Below are 16,832 nucleotides of genomic sequence, written 5' to 3'. Positions count from 1 at the left end.
AACCCCATGTGACAGTGTATACAATATTTCTCAAGGAAGGGAGGAAGGTGTATTTCCAGCAGGCCAATGCAGATCATTACCTTCCTCGCTTTCTCTCGACATCTCAAGGATATCTATGGAATACGTGGCTGCTCATTGGTTATACTTTGCTTCCCTCATGTAATTGGTCCCATTTTCTTTTCAGAACATAGATTTCTTGGAGTAAATCCTCACTTGTAATGTGATGCAATCAACTCCCTTCTTTCACTGATCTTTGACCTCCACTTCAAGTGTTCTGACTATAGCAGTCTATGGCTGCAGTGCCGTACAAAACACATGCATAGCGTACGAGCAAACGAAGACCTGCTTTTGAGCACAGTGCCAATCGGACCCACCCCATCGGCCGCTGTTAATTCCCTCTTGCTCAGGACTCTCTTATGCTCTCAATAACTCTCTACCCTGGCTTATCCGTTCTTCTTTTCCAATTTCCTCTCTTCTCTTTCCCAGATCCCCTGGGTCCAAGAGCTTCTCCTAGGGAAAGAGGAGGGTCTGGCTGGGTTGAAAGACCCTGTGGGCAGGTGAGTGACCTCTGGACTTCAGTGGTTGCTTGATGGCATTTCATTCCCTAGCGAAGAATGAGGGCAGACTTATTGGGGAGCTGTCTGGGAGGAAGGGCAGGGACAGCCTCTCTTGCTGACGGAAAGAACAATCCCCACATTGGTTAATGGGTCTTCATGAGCCATAAGGATCAGAAGTTTGGTGAGGCTGGCCTGGAAGAGGAAGGTAAAGAGTCCAGAGTGAAGGGTAAAAGAGAAAAAGACTCAGGAAGCTTAATTTGTGAAGCTGACAGTATCTTTCTTTCAGGGAAAACGAGACCACTGACCTGGAAGGGAGCCGGCTGGCAAAGAAGTATCAACATCTTTGTTCTGGAGAAGTGAGAAAGGAGACAATTCCTCTGCTTCTCTCCCTCTGGCCTCACTCATGTCCTCTCCTGCTTCTTTCTTTCTCTCCTATTCTCTCCTGCTCTCTCTTTTCCCTCCTCTGCGCTCTGCTTCTATTTCTCTGTCTCTTTGTCTCCCTTCCATTTTATTTCAGTATCTAATAGCCCTCATTGAGGGAAAATTCTTCATTTTATCTAACTCAAATTTCTTACTCCAGTGATTAAACTCCGTTTTTCTGGTTTTTTCTCTGGCCATTATGTTCTCCTATATATCAGGGTCTCTTGAAACTTCTGTTAAGTATCTGACCCTTCTTGTGACAACCCCTTCCCCATGAGAGTCCAGGTCAGGAGGTCAGGGTTCCCACCAGGGATCAGTGTTGGATGGCTTGAAGGGTGGAGGTGGAGACCCCTGGGGTCAGGGTGAAGAAGTGGAGGGAGCCAGAGAAGGAGGAATCAGCCTCCACTTTTCCTACTTTCCTCCTGATTTCTCCCAGGACTCAAGTTCACTAACAGAGAAGATGGAATATCAGAGAGATCTCCAGTAAGTATGACCTGGAGGGTAAGGTGAGCAGCAACGGGAAGAAAAGAAAGGGAGTCCTGGGGAATTTGGGTGACTATGAACAAAGGCCCCAGAGAAGACAGAAGCCATCTCAGAACTGGGGAGGGGGACATGGTGAATCTTCTCACATTCATGAACCTTATTCCCTCTTCTCCCTCACCCTCTATTCTGTAATAGAAGCAAGATGAAAATACTGGAGCAGGAAAATGCTCAGATGGCACTGGTGATCCAGAGGTGGAAGGTGCAGATGGGGACACAGCTTGGCATTCTACTTCCATCTTGTCTGGGGGGGAGCAGAGTTTGTGGGAAGGGTCTGGATGCCCATGCCTAGCAAAGAGACCCAGCCTGGTTCCTAGGGTCTACCCTTTCTTGCCACTGTATTGCCAAGTAACCGTGGTCTGGGCTTCAGGATTCCCAAGACTGAGAATATCTATCAGTTCCCCAAATCCAGAATCCCTGCACATCAGAAGGTTCAGAACCTCTCTAATTAGGTATCAGGAGATTTTGAGTAGCAGCATTTTCTAGTAGAAGAAGCCGTTGGCTGGGAGGCAGATCACCTGGGTTCTTGTACCGGTTCAGCCACAAACATGCTGTTTGATTAAGAGGACGTCACTTCACCAGTCTGGGCCTCAATTTCCCAGTTTGTCAAATGAAAAGAATAGTCTCTAAGGGCCTCCCTCGCAGAAGTTCCAATGGGAGAATGCATGAAGCACAAAGCCCCTGTACCTTTGTACCCCTCTGCCCCCTTCCCTTCTCCCCAGATCTCACTCCTCAGTGATCCCGAGTGATGGTCATGTACAGGCCCAGGGTTTGGGATCTCTTCTTTCTGTCTTAGGAGAACTGAGCCTTCTCAGGCTCATATCCTCCATGATCTCATCCCACCAGCCCTGCCAGCTGACGATGCCTCCCTTCATTCCCATCCCTAGCTGGACAAGAGCCCAGTGCTTCAGATCGAGCTAGACACCTGCAAGCAGGAGCTAGAACTAGAACGAAGTTTGTGCCTGGCCCTGCAGCACCAGCTTCGGGGGCTGCAAGGTGGGAGTGCCCCCCAGAGGGCAGAGCCTCCACCAGCATTGCCAGGTCCGGGACCGTGCCCCCCTGGAACCCTGAAGGGGATGGAAGCAGAGCCCCGATGGGACATGGTAAAAGCCCGCAGAGAGTGCCTGTGTGTGAGTGGGTGGAGGGGACTCTGAAGTCTCCAAGGACAGTCATGGCATACCCGTCAAAGTAGAGGCTTCTTGTGGTAGGCCTGATCTCCTCCTGTCCTTCTCAGGAGATCCCTGAAAGCAGCCTCTGAACCTATGCCAGAGTAGAGACTCCCAGAGGGTAGGTGGCTGTCTTCCCCCTCATACCTGGAGCTCTCTGCCTTTCTTTGTCTCTTCTAGCACCTAGAATAGGGCTCTGTACACAAGGATTTTCATTTCCCCTGACAAATGGAATCCGTAGCTGTGTAACATGGTGGATAGAGGACAAATCTTGGAGTCAGGATGACCTGAAGTTCTGCTTTTGATACTGATACACACTAGCTGCGTGACCCTGGGCAAGTCCCTTAACTTCTCAGTGGCCCAAGAAAATTCTCTATGGCTAGCTGTAAGTTACAGACTAGCATCTGATCTGCAGTGGTGAAGGAAGTTTCCATACTGGGAATTCCCTTTAAACAGTTGAAATCACAGATCTAAACCAAAGAAGGAAAGAGAAAGAAAACCTTAATGGGTTTAAGCCCTTTTCAGGCTTAAAGGGTAGGGATATTACCTTGGGCATCCTTCTCTTCAGCCTCTACAGACCAGGTTCTACTGAGTCTCTGCTCAGTGCAGCCATGGGGTCACCCAACCAGCAACATCCTTCTCTCTCAGCAGTTCCAATCCAAAGCAGAGTCTCATAGACCCCTCCAGGAGCTTCAAGGATCTTCATCAGGAAGGTAAGCTTTCTTCTCTCATTTTGTCTGAGCTAGTCCCTTCTATCTGGCCTAACCCCTTGGGTGGGTACTTTGGCCAGCCTGGGTCTCCTATAACAAAAATAACCCCATATGCTTTCCATTGCCTTTACCTCCACACTTGGGAAGCTCATGCCCTGTTCCCACCTTCTTTGGGGAGCCTTTGGGGATATGTTGACAATGCAGTGTGGTAGCTGAAAAGCTAACCATGATTTGGAACTGCATTATGGGAGGCAAAGCACCCAGGGCTAAGGATGGGATTGTCCCATGCCCTGCCCTGGGAGGAATCCATCTGGAGCATTGTGTGGTTCTGGGTGCCATGGTTTAGGAAAGATGCTGGCTCACTGGAGACTGTCCAGAGAAAGGCACCTACAAGGTGAAAGGCTTTGAGTTCATGCCACGTGGGCATCAGTGGAAGGAGCTGGGAATGTTCGGCCTGGAGAAGACCCAGGGCGAGCAATGACAGCTGCCTTTTCTAGTTGGTTCCACAGGGCAGAACCAAGAATGATGAGCAGAAGTTGTAAAGAGCTGATTTTAGGCTTGAGGTCAGGACAGTTGTCCTAAAAATCAGAGCTGTCCATAAAGGAGTGCGAAGGGACACCTCGGGACTTGCCAGTAAAGGAGGGACTGACAATCCACAGGGAAAGGCTGGACAACCACCCGTCAGGGGTGCAATAAGGAGGATCCTTGTTCAGGCCTGGGTTGGACTAGATGGTGGCAGGATACCTTCTACCTCTAGAAAAATTCTGGATGGGGGAGGGGGCCTCTACCCATTCCTCCTGCCTGCCGTAAACCATGCTCTTCTGACCAGATAGAATCATAGATGTAGCACTGAAAGGGGACTCAACAGGCATCTGGCCCCAAACCTCTTCTTTTACAGATGAGGAAACTGAGGCTCGTAGAGATTAAGTGACTTGACTGAGGTCACACAGGTAGTCAGTGACAGGCCAGGGCTGACTGCATAGCCCTCCCCCTTGGAGCTGGATTGTCTAGTGTCACGTGCTCATTTAGCAGATGAGGCTGTGCCTCGCAGGTGGCTCCCACGAGACAGGACAGGGAGAGGTCGGTGAGGCTGGAGAAACATGGTCTCAGACCCTTAGTGAATGGATTTATACAGCGTCGCCTTTGTGCCTAGCGGAATGAAGAATGAGCAGCCATGTGCTAGGCAGGCAGCGTGGGCTTGATATTTAACCCTCGGCCAGCTTTTTCTGTGACCTGCTCCCTCCTAGCAGTCTTCCCACCCTCCTCCACTCCCCTCCATCCACCCCACCCGCAGCTGCTGAAGCTATAAAAGTCATTCTACAACCAATGAGGAATGATGGTCCCTGAATCAATTGTTTGGAGTATGTGCTCTACCCCACGTCTCCACCAGGGGGCAGGTTGGTATAGCGGAAGGATTCCTAGACGGCCAGGTGGTAGCCGTGAGACGCCTGCCGCGGTCCTGACTCTGCGCTTAACAGCTGAAGTCCGCACGAGGCCGTAGGGGTTAGAGTTGGAACGGACCCAGAAGCCATCCAGTCCACACCCTTCATTTTACAGACAAGGAAACTGAGGCCCCTGGCGGAGAGAAGACATTCTTCCAAGGCAATAAATAAAAGGGACCGGATTTGCCCTCGGTGGGTTGGTCAGTCAGTCGACACGCATTTATTAAACGTTTATTTTGTGCTGCACATCACAGACGTGGAGCTGGAAGGCACCTCAGAGTCCAGCCCTCCTCATTTACAGATGAAGAAACTGAGGCCAAGGAAGATGGTGATTTGCCCAGGGCCGCATAGGTAGTAAGCATCAGAAGTGGGACTTGAACCCAGATCTTCCAGATCCGACGTTCTTTCCGCCATGCCAGGGTTTCTTAACTTGGGATCTGTGAACTCGGAGAGATTTCCAGAGGTCCACAAACCTGGATGGAGAAAAAGAAAACAACAAAACCATTTACATCTTTGTCTTCACGGACCTTTGCTTTCCTTTGTTACGCTCTGTGTTTTATTTCATGCCTTTAAAAACTTGATTCTAGGGGGCAGCCAGGTGGCACAGTGGATAGAGCACCGGCCCTGGAGCCAGGAGGACCTGAGTTCAAATCCGGCCTCAGACACATAACACTCACTGTGTGACCCTACTGCCTAGCCAAAACAACCAAACAAACAAATCATGATTCTGAGAAGGGGTCTAAGGGCTTTTCCACACGCTTCCCAAGGAGTCTGAGTGAGACACACAGAAACTGAAGACGGTCTCCCCTCCACCCCTCTCGCCTCCTTACAGCTCTCCTAGCCTTACAACGCACTTTCCATAGATGATCTCATTTGCTCCTCCCCATACTCCAAGGAAGGTCTCACCCCCATTTTACCGATGAGGAAAAGGAGACAAAGAGAGGTAAGTGTCATGCTGCCTCTTCCAGCAATCTTGAGCAGGTCACCTGACAAGATGTCGGGGTTGGAAGGGACTTTGGGGGCCTCTGGTTCAGCCCATCACTGAACAAGAATGTCCTCGGTCTCCCACCGTCCAGCCTTTGCTCGAAGATCCCACTTGAGGATTCCACGCAGATTCAGAGGCTTTAACCTTTGTTGTGGCATGGAGCCCTTGGGCGGCCTGGTAAAGCCTGCGGCCTCCTCTGCTTAATTATGTTGTTAAAGATATGCAGTAAAGTACACAGAATTACAAAGAAAACCAGCCATGCTGAAACAGCTAGCCCAGCTTTTTTAAACCTCGCTGACCCTGGTTTAAGGGCTCTTGCTTCCTTGTTAGGAAGTCTTCCCTGATATCAAGCCTAAATCTGCCTCTTTGTAGCTTCTGCTCATTGATCTCTAGGCCTCGGTTTCCTTATCTGTAAAATGAGGCAGTTAGACTCAATGATTCTAAACTTCCTTCCTTTTCTTGTTGTTGATTTAGCCATTTGAGTTGTGCCCGACTCTTTGTGACCCCATTTGGGGTTTTCTTGGCAAAGATGCTAGAGAGGTTTGTCATTTTCTTCTCTAGCTAATTTATAAATGAGAAAACTGAGGCAAACAGGGTTATGTGACTTACCCAGGGTCACACAGCTAGGAAGTGTCTGAGGCCAGATTTGAACTCCGGAAAATGAGTCTTCCTGACTCCAGGCCTGGGGCTCTATCCACTGTGCCATCTAACTACCCCTTCCTCCTCTAGCATTCAGCGATTCCATCGGTTCTTTCAGTGGGCTGTGAGCTCCTTGGGAGGTCTCCTTCCCATTCCCCTCATATGCGCACTGGGTATGTTTAGGGAGATGGAGAAGAATGGATCACTGCCAGCTCAGATGGTGCCTTTGAATGCCAGGTGGGAGAAGGCCACTAGAATCCTCTCACCCTCTCAGCCCTCAGGTGCCAGAGCTGCTTCAGCCATTTCAGAGAGACGCCCGAGGGGGCCAGGAAGCAGGAGCTCCTGGGCTGTTGTCAGAGGCAGAAATCCTAAGACAGCAGCTGCAGAAGGAGAGAACCTTGGGGCAGGAGCTGGAGCAGCGACTTCAGAGCCTCATCTCAGTGAGAGACCCTACTAACTAACTCACCCAGCCCCAGGCCACCAGATTTTTGCCTGGGTGTATCGCTGGTCCTCAGCTGGTCTGTCTCCCCCTTATCCCTTCCATTCTCCAGCCCCTGCCTCTGAAGGACATACCTGGGGATGGTTGGAGATGGAAAAGTCCAGGGTCCAGGATCCATGTCCCTCTCCTGCCCTCTCCTCCTGCCTTGTCCACCTCCTGCCCAACCCTCTAGAACATGGGGATTTCTTTGCAGGACCTGCAGGAGCTGAAACTGAGGAAACCAGAAGAACACAAGGTAGGGTCCTGGGATCCTGAGGAGTGAGAGGGCATCTTGTCCTGGGCCCTCCTCCCAGGGAGCACTGTGCCTAAAAGGAGTCAGTTGGGTCAATCCTAGACAATCTGTCAAGGTCCTAGAATCAGGACCTTGGGCAGAGGAAGAGTCTCTTTTTCAGAGGCCTCAGTCCACAGCTGCCATGATGGTGGGTCACAGAGATGAATTCTGGGGCCTTCCTTGGGGGAAGGAGCCAAAGCCCAAGACCTTTTCCAGTCTCAAATTCCCTGAGCCTCTGAACCCTGGACAGTGCAGGTTCTATCAACCACCATTAATCACAAAGCCAAGTTCAACCCATTTTCACTGAGCCCCAGTGTGTGGCCAGCCCCACACTCAGCTACACTTATCAGAGACTAGAAGAGATAAAGGGTTCTCTTCCCAGGGAGCTCTCAGTATGCTTGGGGAGACAAGGCCCACAGATGGACCAATTAAAGAACAATTCAAACCTGGAAATCTGATTATATTCTGTAGGAATTCAGGTAAAATCTTATATTTAGAATTAGAAAGGACCTTACTAGCCTCCTAGTCCAACTTAATAGCTGCCTAGTCCAGTTTTACAGATGAGGAAACTGAGGCCCAGAAAGATTAAGTAATTTACCCAAAGTCAGTGTCAGGGATGAGATTTGAACTCAGGCTCTCTGACTTCATGTCTAGCATACTTTCTGCTGTACCATGATGCTTCTCCAAAAAGCTAAGGGGTTTCTATTCCAGGAGTCCAACCCAAGAGTCTTAACTTAGGACTTAGGAGAGCACCCGAAGGTTTCCACAGGAGTTCAGTCCAAGCTGAATCAGTCAGAGGAGACATGCTGAGGGAGGTAGGAGGCAACCCCGGTGATAGCAAAAAGGCCACTCTGCCCCACAAACTGTCTTCCATCAGTGTGCCTGAGATCCTGACAGAATCACTCCTGGCTAGTCAGTCCCTCCTCTGGGTCAGCTTATCTTCAGGCCTCGTCCTCCTGTCTCTGTCTGTCTCCAGGCTTCCCAGGACTCCGGACAGCAGGGAGTAGAGACCGCCGAGAGTCAGGTATTCCCAACTCTACCTGCCATCTCCATGCCCCTGCATTCCCAAAGCCTCTCTCCTGAGCTGGGCAACTTCCCCAAAAGAGACAGGGCTCCATGCAATTCCAGGGCTTGGGGAAGGGTGGCTGGGCCTTCATGAGACCCAAGTGAGGTGACTGGGCATGGAGGTAGAGAATCAGAGGACAGGTAGGAAGGAGCCAAGGAGCCGCTGTATTGGGCGATTGAGCAGAAAAAAATCAAAGAGCTCACACAACTCTGCCCCTGGTTCTGGAATCATCCGTGCCCTGCTACTTCCACAGACCTCACCCTTCTTCAAGTTCCCTTGAGACAGTTCAGTTGAGTGAAATGAACCTTGGGTTTGGAGTCCTAGGGCCTGGGTTTGAATCTCTGCTCTGCCAACAAATTACCTAAGTTCTCAGACTCATCTATAAACTGGGGACATTTGTGCTTGAAAGGGTTGTGAGGGTGAGGAAGCCTCTCCTTTCTTCCAAAGCTCCCTGCCAGGGCTGGGAACCCAGGGGCTCAGCAGTGTTGGTCCTGGGGTGGGTCATTTCCATATTCTCTGGCCACGTGTGGTTGCCTTGAGTTCTACGCTTCAAGCCGCCAAGTCTTTCCAGGGGCCTCCTGGGTAACCAGGAGCCGAGAGATGGGAGATGGGGAGATGGAAAAGCTTCAGATCTTGTCCGTGGGAAAACTCTTAATCTGGCTGGAAAGATACACACAGGAGCTGATGAGAGAGCAATTCTGCTGCCCATACGGCCATGGCAATAAAAAATAAGAATGAAAGAATCAGAGTAACTGACATTTACGTAGTGCACAGTTAGGGTTTAGACAGTGCTTTCCCTACACTTTCTTTTTTGATCCTCATCACAACTCTGTGGTCTGGGTGCTCTTATCACTCCCATTTTACAGGTGAGATCATTAAGGATCAACAAGGTTAAGTGACTTTCCCTGGGTCACACAACTAGTTATGTATCAGAGTAGAATTCAAACCCATATATTCCTGGCTTCAAATCCCATCCACTGCATGAAAATGCCTCCAAGTTCCAGAGAATTTCTAGAATCTAATGTCTGGAGTGGGGCAGATAAGGGGCAGAGGAGTGCAGGTGGGGTGTGGTTCAAGGCACGGTTCCTGGAAGATGTGTGACTGAGCTGGCTGGCTTCAATTGGGAGAAAAACAGGCATTCCAGACAGTGGGGAGAGCATGAGGTTGGAATCGACATTCCAAGGGATTAGGTGGAAGGCCACTGGAAGTCTGGCCTCCATAGTGTGGGATGGATATTAGGGAGATCAGGAGGGACCATGGGATGTCTGTCTGTATGGGGTGTCCATTTTACAGATGAGGAAAATAAAGCCCAAAGAAGAGAAGAGACTTCCCCAGGTGAAGTGCCTCGAAGGTCATTTCTTCCCACTTGCCACCTGGCATGGCAGGAAGCAGTAGTGGAGGCAAAGGGAGGGGGGCCTGAGATTAAGTGCTCACGCCTTCCTGGGCCCTCCTGCTCACCCTCCTCTCCTCCTTCTCTCTAGCTCAGGGAGAGCAGACAGGAGAACCTAAGGTTGGAGCTCCTGGTGTCATCTCTACAGCAGAAGCTGGAGGACAAGTAAGGGCCTGGGGCTGTGTGCTGGAGGGTGGAGAGGAAAGAAGACAGGCTGGGGAGACAAGAAAGGGACAAAGTGAGCTTCAGCTCGCCTCTCCCATGCTGGTCACCCAAGGCCTGCCTCAGCCAACCCAACCCTCCCTCCTTCCTGCCCTCACTCTCTCCAAGGCTCCTCGGGGCCAGGCTTTCCATGCCAGGCTCTCTGGGCCTTATAAGGGGATAAGTCAGCTAAGCTGCTTCTGCTCGTAGAATATCCCAAGAGGGCAGCACCTTTCCCGATCTTTGCCCCTCTCCCATGCAGCATCTGGACATGGAAGCCTGGCCTTCTGTCCAGGGCAGGACCTTCCACGGCCTTCCCAGGAGGGCTCAGCAGCCTCTGCCTGCAATGAGTCACAAGGGATGAGAGCTTTCTGCTTACTGGAGCAACTCGGGACGTTTTCAAAATTGTTAGAAACATACTTAATTTTTTTAAATCTTTAGCTGAAATCTGCCTTCTGCCTTCTACCCACTGGCTCTAATCCCCCTCTGTCAGCAGAGTCAGGATGCTTTTCCTCCCTCTTCCACATGAAAGCCTTCGGATATTTGAAGGCTCCACAAACACACACACACACACATACACACACCTTATGTCCCATGAGCACACACACACACACACACACACACACACACATACTCACACATACTCCTTATGTCCCATGAGCACCTACTCATTCCCAGGGGGACACAGAACACAAAGGCAGCAGAATCTTTTTCCTAGCAGAGACTCTGGGTCTGGGGTGGTGGGAGCAGGGTGCTGCCCATCGTGGCCAGCCAGTTGTAAGCTTCATCATCTATCTGAGGCAAGGCTGCAAAGGTGTCGTCCTTCTAGAAGAATCAAAGGAAGAAAAGGAAGTGAAGGTGGGGAGGTGATCAGAGGGTCAAAGAGCTAATACTTTGATCAGTCTGCAACATGGACCCAGGAAAAGGTGCTGTGTGGATAGAGGCAGAGGCCTGGAGACTTGGTCCCTGCCTTTAGAGAGCTCCTCATCTAATGGGGGAAGCATGGCACTTGGTCTTGGGAAGCTGCAGAGCAGGCATTGTCCTCTCCTTGCCCCCAAGGCCTCTCTTGTCTCTTGGGAAATAAAAGGGCACTTTTCAGTGGAAGTTGGCACATCCTGAGTGCTCCTGGGTGGGGGTGGGACAGGGGGTGCCAGTCACAGAGAAGGAACTGTCTGCATTCCCCCTGTGCCTAGAGCAAACTGGCTGTGGGCAGCCTTGCCTCACAGGTACACACTGGGCCAAGAGCCCCAGGGCATTATGCAGGTGGTGCCAGAAACTAGAAGGGAGGTTGGGCAGGAGGGAGGGAGGACCTGCACCAGAGGGGCCATGGGGCTAAATAACCCTTCCTGAAAGCCTGGGCTCATGTCCTCTGTTCACACCTGCTCTGAAGACAGCCCCTGTCAGCCTCAATATGTAAGGAATACACACTTCTCAAGTTCTCAGGCCCAGCATCCCCTCCAAAGTCCCCCCATGCTCCCAAGCACACAGTTTTTTCCCCATGAAATTTGGGACCAGTTAGCTCAGGAGGTAGCATGTGATATCTAGTTCGGTCTCACGTGAGAAAGCCAGCTTCTCCAGGTACTTTGCAGCCTTATTCCATCCACAGACTGAGCGCTAAGCCTAGGTATAGACTGACCCTTAATCTTGGCCCCAGCGTAACCCTTCACTAACCCAGCAAGCTTTCAGAGACAGGGTTAGGGTTGGGGACCCAGAGTGGGAGTGTGGAAGGCTCAGTGTAGCCAGGTCATCCTTGGACAGTTCCAGAGCCTGCTCCAGGTTGGGCCTGGAATAATAGAGATTTCTCTCAGCTCTCCTTTGCTGCACCACCCCCCCTTTTTTAGAAGGAGCTGTCTGGCAGAAGTGAGCAAGGTGGGCTCATAGTGCTAGATGGGACCTCACAGGCCACCTATTCCAAGCTCCTTGATTTTACAGATAAGGAAAATGAGGCTGGGGGTTAAGGGTCATGTGAGCAACTGCCTCTGAAAGTGGCTGGTCTAAGCTTCTGCTTGTGCCTGGGGTTAGGGATCCATCTGTGGGTGGTGTTCACCGATCTGGGCCTCAGTTTCTTCAGGGCGTGCTAGAGATGCCCTGTAAGGGTTAAAGTCACACAGCTGGTGATGACAGTCAGTGTCACCAGGACCTCAGCTAGTTTTCAGTTCCCATTGAGAGACCCTGATGAGGAGGAGACCGTGAGCCTTTCCTAGAGCAGTTGGGCATTTGAAATTTTAAATGAAAATCTGTGTCCACAGGGAGCAGGCACTGAGGGAGCTCCTGACCCCAAGGACCTCTGAGCAGAGGGAGACAGAGATGACACCCTCCTCCCTGCTTAAGGTAGCTGCGGAGGACACAGCCATAGGGGAGGGGACAGGGCTGGGGATTGGAGCCAGGTGAGGGTGGGAGGCCTGGCCAAAGGGGCAGGAGTGGGGACAGGGATGGAGTCCCTAGACAGGGTAAAGAGGAGGATTTTCAGAAACATGGATTGATCTTGAGTCCCAGGTTCAAATTCCTTAGTTACTGGAAACTGACCAAAAATGGCTTTGACAAGATGGTTCATGGAATGCCAATGTGCTCATATCTAGAAACTACCCCTTAACTCCCAGCCAGGCTTCAGCCAGTTGGTCCCAGAAGAGCTGAAGAGGGGCCCCCGAGCTGGCTGGGAGGGGGTTCCCCAGGGCCACTGCACTCACTGTAACACCTTCCTGGAACAGCTGGACAAAGTGCTTCGAAGTGAGTTCCCCTTGACCTCTGCCTGGGGTTGGGGGCAGAACTGGGTCCATTTTCAGTGTGATGCCCGAGCATCATTTTATTAGAAATGGTTTGTAGTCTTATAGAACCATAGTGAGTCGGAGCCAGAAAGGATCAACTGCTTTTTAAGGAAACTGAGGCCGGGAGAGACTGTGACTTGTCTAAGATGGCTCAGAAAGGTTGTGCCAAGAGGATGAGCACCCTGATTCCTGATTCCTGAGTTGCTCACAGGCTCTAGACCCTTCTGTTTCGCATGGGCTTTGCAAATGTACATGTATTTGTACATCACTTACAAACCATGCCTTTCAAGAGAATTCAGGATCCTTGTTTCTCTGAGGGTGTGGCTGTCTCTTCTTGGCCCCCCTGAGCTAAGTTCCCCTCCACAGTCAGTGCCAGGGCTGGGATGAGGGTTTAGGGGTGACCAGGGCTGGGATGAGGGTCTGGGGGTGACCAGATCTGGGATGAGGGTCTGGGGTACCCGGAGGGACTGTGAGCTTCTAGCTTGGGGCCCTGGGATGTCTTCAGGTTGGGAAGCATCTTCAAAGCCAGCAGAGGAGAAGCCACAGGCACTGGGGAAACCCCAGAAAGTCTTGGGGGTGAGTGAGTGCTATCCTCTTCCCCTGCCCACTTCCCTCCATTTTTCAGAGCACAAGGCTCCCTCCTCCCAGACTAGAAAGGCCCCAAGCATTTCCTTCCAGGATCCAGTCATGGGCCAGAGGTAGGGTGGGAGGGAACAACTTGGAACAGGAGTAGGTTGGCTGGGTGGTCCCAGCACCCACCCCCTCCATCGGTCTTCTCCCCACCTCTTCCCCAAGAGGTGGCTGGGTAGAGCAATGGATAGAGCACCACTGGCCTTGGAGTCAGCCTAGACCTGAGCTCAAATCCTTCCTGAGACACTGACTACTACTAATAGTGATCATGTGATGTTTTACATGTGCTGTCTCCTCTGATCCTCACACCAACCCCACGATGGCAGTGCTATTATTCCCATTTTACAGATGAGAAAACTGAGACTGAGGAGTTAAATGACTTGACCTGGGATACACAGCTAGTACAGTCTGAAGGAGGATTTGAACTCAGGTTTTCCTGATTCCAAGACACTCTATCCCTTTTACCATCTAGTTGCCTCATGGGACCAGGGGCAGGTCTTTTCATCTCAGTCAACTTCAGTATCCTCATCTGTAAAATGAGGGGGTGGGAGAGGGGTTGGACTCAATGCCCCCTAAGGACCCTTCTAGCTCTAAATCTGTGATCATGTGATCTGCGATCCCAGAGTCCCAATAAGCATGCCCCAAAGGGGGGCCGAGCTCCCGGGAGTGACCTCAGGGACATTGAGCGGGTTAAGCAGCAGCATCGGCTGGTGACTGAGCAGGTATGGGGCAGGTCTGCTTGGAGGTGGAGGGGCTGTGGGGCTGGGGGAGGAGGCAGAGGGCCTAACCCCAAAAGGAGGGCTTTCAGTCTCTGGCTGGCCTTACCCCAGGATCTACCTATAAGGCTTTTTTTTTTTTTTTGGCTAGGCAATGGGGTTAAGTGACTTGCCCAGGGTCACACAGCTAGTAAGTGTTATGTGTCTGAGGCTGGATTTGGACTCAGGTCCTCCTGAATCCAGGGCCAGCCACCTAGCTGCCCCTGTAAGGCTTCATTTTGAGGGCTGTGGAGAAAACACATCCCTAAGTAGCATCCCCAAGGACCTGATACAGTGTGTGAAATGCCCCCATTAGAGCTCAACCCTTTTTAGTTTGGCATTGCCCTTCCAGGCTCCCGAAAGGGAGAACAAACTTAGCCCCCCCCAGCCTACAGAGAAGGAGAAAATCAGACGTGCCTCCCTGGCTGTGGTGGACTGAAATATAGCCAGCCCAAAAAGGAAAGTGAGAAATCAGAGACCAAGTCACCTACACTTGCAGAGATCACCAGTAGACTGCAAATAGTCCTACAACAGGGCAGACAGAGATGATGGTCTCTGTCCAGAAATCCTGGCTCCTTATAGAATGTCTTCTTTGGGTGGGGAACTCAGAGCTGGCCTTGGGGGTGCCCTCGTTACCCCAGCCCACTCACTTGCAGCCTCCCCATTCAGCTCCATCTTCCTCTCACAATTCAGTTGCAGGATCTGTTTGGGGAGAGACGGGAGAGGACCGGCAAGGCTGGGCAGCCCCCCAGGGAGTGGCCAGAGGGAAGCTCTGGGGATCAGGGGACCAAGAAGCCCCCAGTGGAGCAGGTGAGAACCAGTCCCCCTCTCCAGTCTGCCCAGCCACATCCCAAACCCAGTCCTCTATCCTCCTGCTGGTTCCCGGCTCCTCCTCAAATCCTACTAGAAGAATGGTCCAAGGCAGACGCTTGGGAGGGGTGGGAGCTCGCTCCTGGTCATGAAGAAAAATCACAATTTAGTCCAGTTTGAATCAACAAGTCACTAGTTCTACTGGGATTTTGAGGATTTTGTAGAATTTTGAGCAAAAATGGACCATACTATTTGGTCCATCCCTGACATTTTACAGAAAAGGTGACTGAGACCCAGAAGAGGGGAATGACTTGCCCCAGAGTGGCAAAACCCAGGCCAGGTTCTCTGACACGAAACAGTAATTAATATGTATGTAGTGATTGTCCAGCGTGCTCTCCTCTCATCAGAACCCCACAATGACTCTATGAAGAGAGTCCGATTTTATAGATGAGGAAGTTGAGGCCTGGAGTGGTTAAGGGACTTCTGGGTCACACAGCTAGATCTGGAGTCAGAACTGGGTCCAAATCCCTGCTCTACCATCGTATGACCATGGACAAGTCATGGGACTTAACTGCGTCTTTGCTCAACTGGAAAATGATGGGATTGGCCTGGGTGTGTCCAAGGTCACTTCCCGCTCTAGTCAGTGACCCCAAGGATTAAAACCCGCTTTTCCTGACTCCAAGCCCGTGTCCACACCTGCTATTCACTGTTGCTTGTCCAGGGGTTTCTCCTAGAGGCAAAAGGCTATCTCAGAGCCCTAGAGCTAGGGGATGAAAGTCTGGTGCCCAGGGCAATCTGTGTGAGAGGGGCACGGAGGGGACGTGCCACTTCCCAGCCCACTGCTAAGTCAGTAGGTGTCTGTTAAGCACCTGCTATGTGCTGGTACTGTGCTAAGCACTGGGAATACAAAAAGAGTCAAAAGACAGTCCCTGCCCTGAAGGAGCTCCCAGTCTAAGGGGGAGGCAACAAGCAAACAGATATATACAAACAAGACATGTGCAAAATAAATGGCAATTAATTAAGAGAGGGAGACCAGAAGAATTAAGTGGGTTTGGGAAAGGCTTCCTGGAGAAGGTGGGATTTTAGCTGGGATGTGAAGGAAGCAGGAGGCAGAGAAGGGGAGAGAGAACATTCCAGGCATGGGGAATGGCCAGGGAAAATGCCCAGAGCCAAGAGACGGAACATCCAGGAGGCCAGCATCACTGGGCCAAGGGGAGTGAGGTGTAAGAAGACCAGAAAGGTAGGGAAGTTGTGAAGGGCTTCGAATGCCAGACAGAGCATTTTGTATTTGTTCCTGGAGGCAATAGGGAGATGCTGGAGGTTATTGAGCAGGGGAGTGACTTGGGCCTGTGTTTAGGACAATCTCTGGTGGCGGAATAGAAATGGATTGGAGTGTGGGGAGACTCGGGCAGGCAGAGCCACCAGCAGCTACTGCACTAGTCCAGGCATGAGCGATGAGGGCCTGCACTAGAGTAGGGGGCAGCGTCAGCAGGGAAAAGGGGGCATAGGCTTTGGCAGCAGATTAGATATGGGGGGTGAGAAATAGAGCTCGTACCCGGGACTGAGAGCGGCTGCGTCACCCCCACTCTGGACTGAACGGATTTGCAAAGAGGCAGGTCCTGCTCCTGCACTTGGCCTGTCCCCAGATGGCTCCCTCTTTTTGGCAGCTTGTGGTAGAGGCTAACTCCCAGCCCTCTGCTTCTTTCTGGGCTGATTGTGCTGTGAAGGTACCCAGTCTGTGGGCAGAAGGTGTTCCAGTGTGATCGACAGAGAAGAGGGGGTCCTTAACTAGAAAACCTCCAAGGTTCCATCCAGCTTTGAGGGGCTGAGATTCTGGGAGGCAGGAAATGATGGTACTTAGGAAGGCCTCCTCATTATCATAGAGAGATGGGAGTAGGGCAGGAATGGGGATTCCTGGCCAGATTGATCAGTGAGGACAGTCTGTAGCAAGGAGTTTAGACCTCAGCTCTAGAGGTCCACTGGGAA

At 51.4% G+C, this 16,832-nt stretch overlaps 1 protein-coding gene across 10 annotated transcripts in view; it reads left to right on the top strand.

Moving 5' to 3' along the window:
- LOC110213925 (uncharacterized) overlaps positions 1 to 16,832 on the top strand; it is a 54,359-nt gene that overhangs the window by 35,596 nt on the left and 1,931 nt on the right. For 7 of the 10 annotated variants that reach the window (XM_020994505.2, XM_078150810.1, XM_078150808.1 and 4 more), the window contains 15 exons: positions 487 to 557; positions 844 to 913; positions 1,414 to 1,460; positions 1,656 to 1,719; positions 2,405 to 2,620; positions 3,332 to 3,396; positions 6,734 to 6,899; positions 7,152 to 7,193; positions 8,206 to 8,253; positions 9,777 to 9,850; positions 12,136 to 12,217; positions 12,466 to 12,613; positions 13,157 to 13,227; positions 13,905 to 14,003; positions 14,730 to 14,846. In XM_020994505.2, the coding sequence (XP_020850164.1) occupies positions 487 to 557; positions 844 to 913; positions 1,414 to 1,460; positions 1,656 to 1,719; positions 2,405 to 2,620; positions 3,332 to 3,396; positions 6,734 to 6,899; positions 7,152 to 7,193; positions 8,206 to 8,253; positions 9,777 to 9,850; positions 12,136 to 12,217; positions 12,466 to 12,613; positions 13,157 to 13,227; positions 13,905 to 14,003; positions 14,730 to 14,846 (1,380 nt within the window). Of the gene's footprint in view, positions 1 to 486; positions 558 to 843; positions 914 to 1,413; positions 1,461 to 1,655; positions 1,720 to 2,404; positions 2,621 to 3,331; positions 3,397 to 6,733; positions 6,900 to 7,151; positions 7,194 to 8,205; positions 8,254 to 9,776; positions 9,851 to 12,135; positions 12,218 to 12,465; positions 12,614 to 13,156; positions 13,228 to 13,904; positions 14,004 to 14,729; positions 14,847 to 16,832 lie in introns of those variants that run through there. The other 3 variants (XM_078150809.1, XM_078150811.1, XM_078150812.1) reach the window with 3 other exon arrangements.

The sequence above is a fragment of the Phascolarctos cinereus genome, unplaced genomic scaffold (genome assembly GCF_003287225.1).
Source record: "Phascolarctos cinereus isolate Bilbo 61053 unplaced genomic scaffold, phaCin_HiC Scaffold_3;HRSCAF=262, whole genome shotgun sequence".
NCBI lineage: Eukaryota > Metazoa > Chordata > Mammalia > Diprotodontia > Phascolarctidae > Phascolarctos > Phascolarctos cinereus.
The sequence above is the reverse complement of the archived record's forward strand: the minus strand, read 5'-3'. Positions and strand labels throughout refer to the sequence as shown.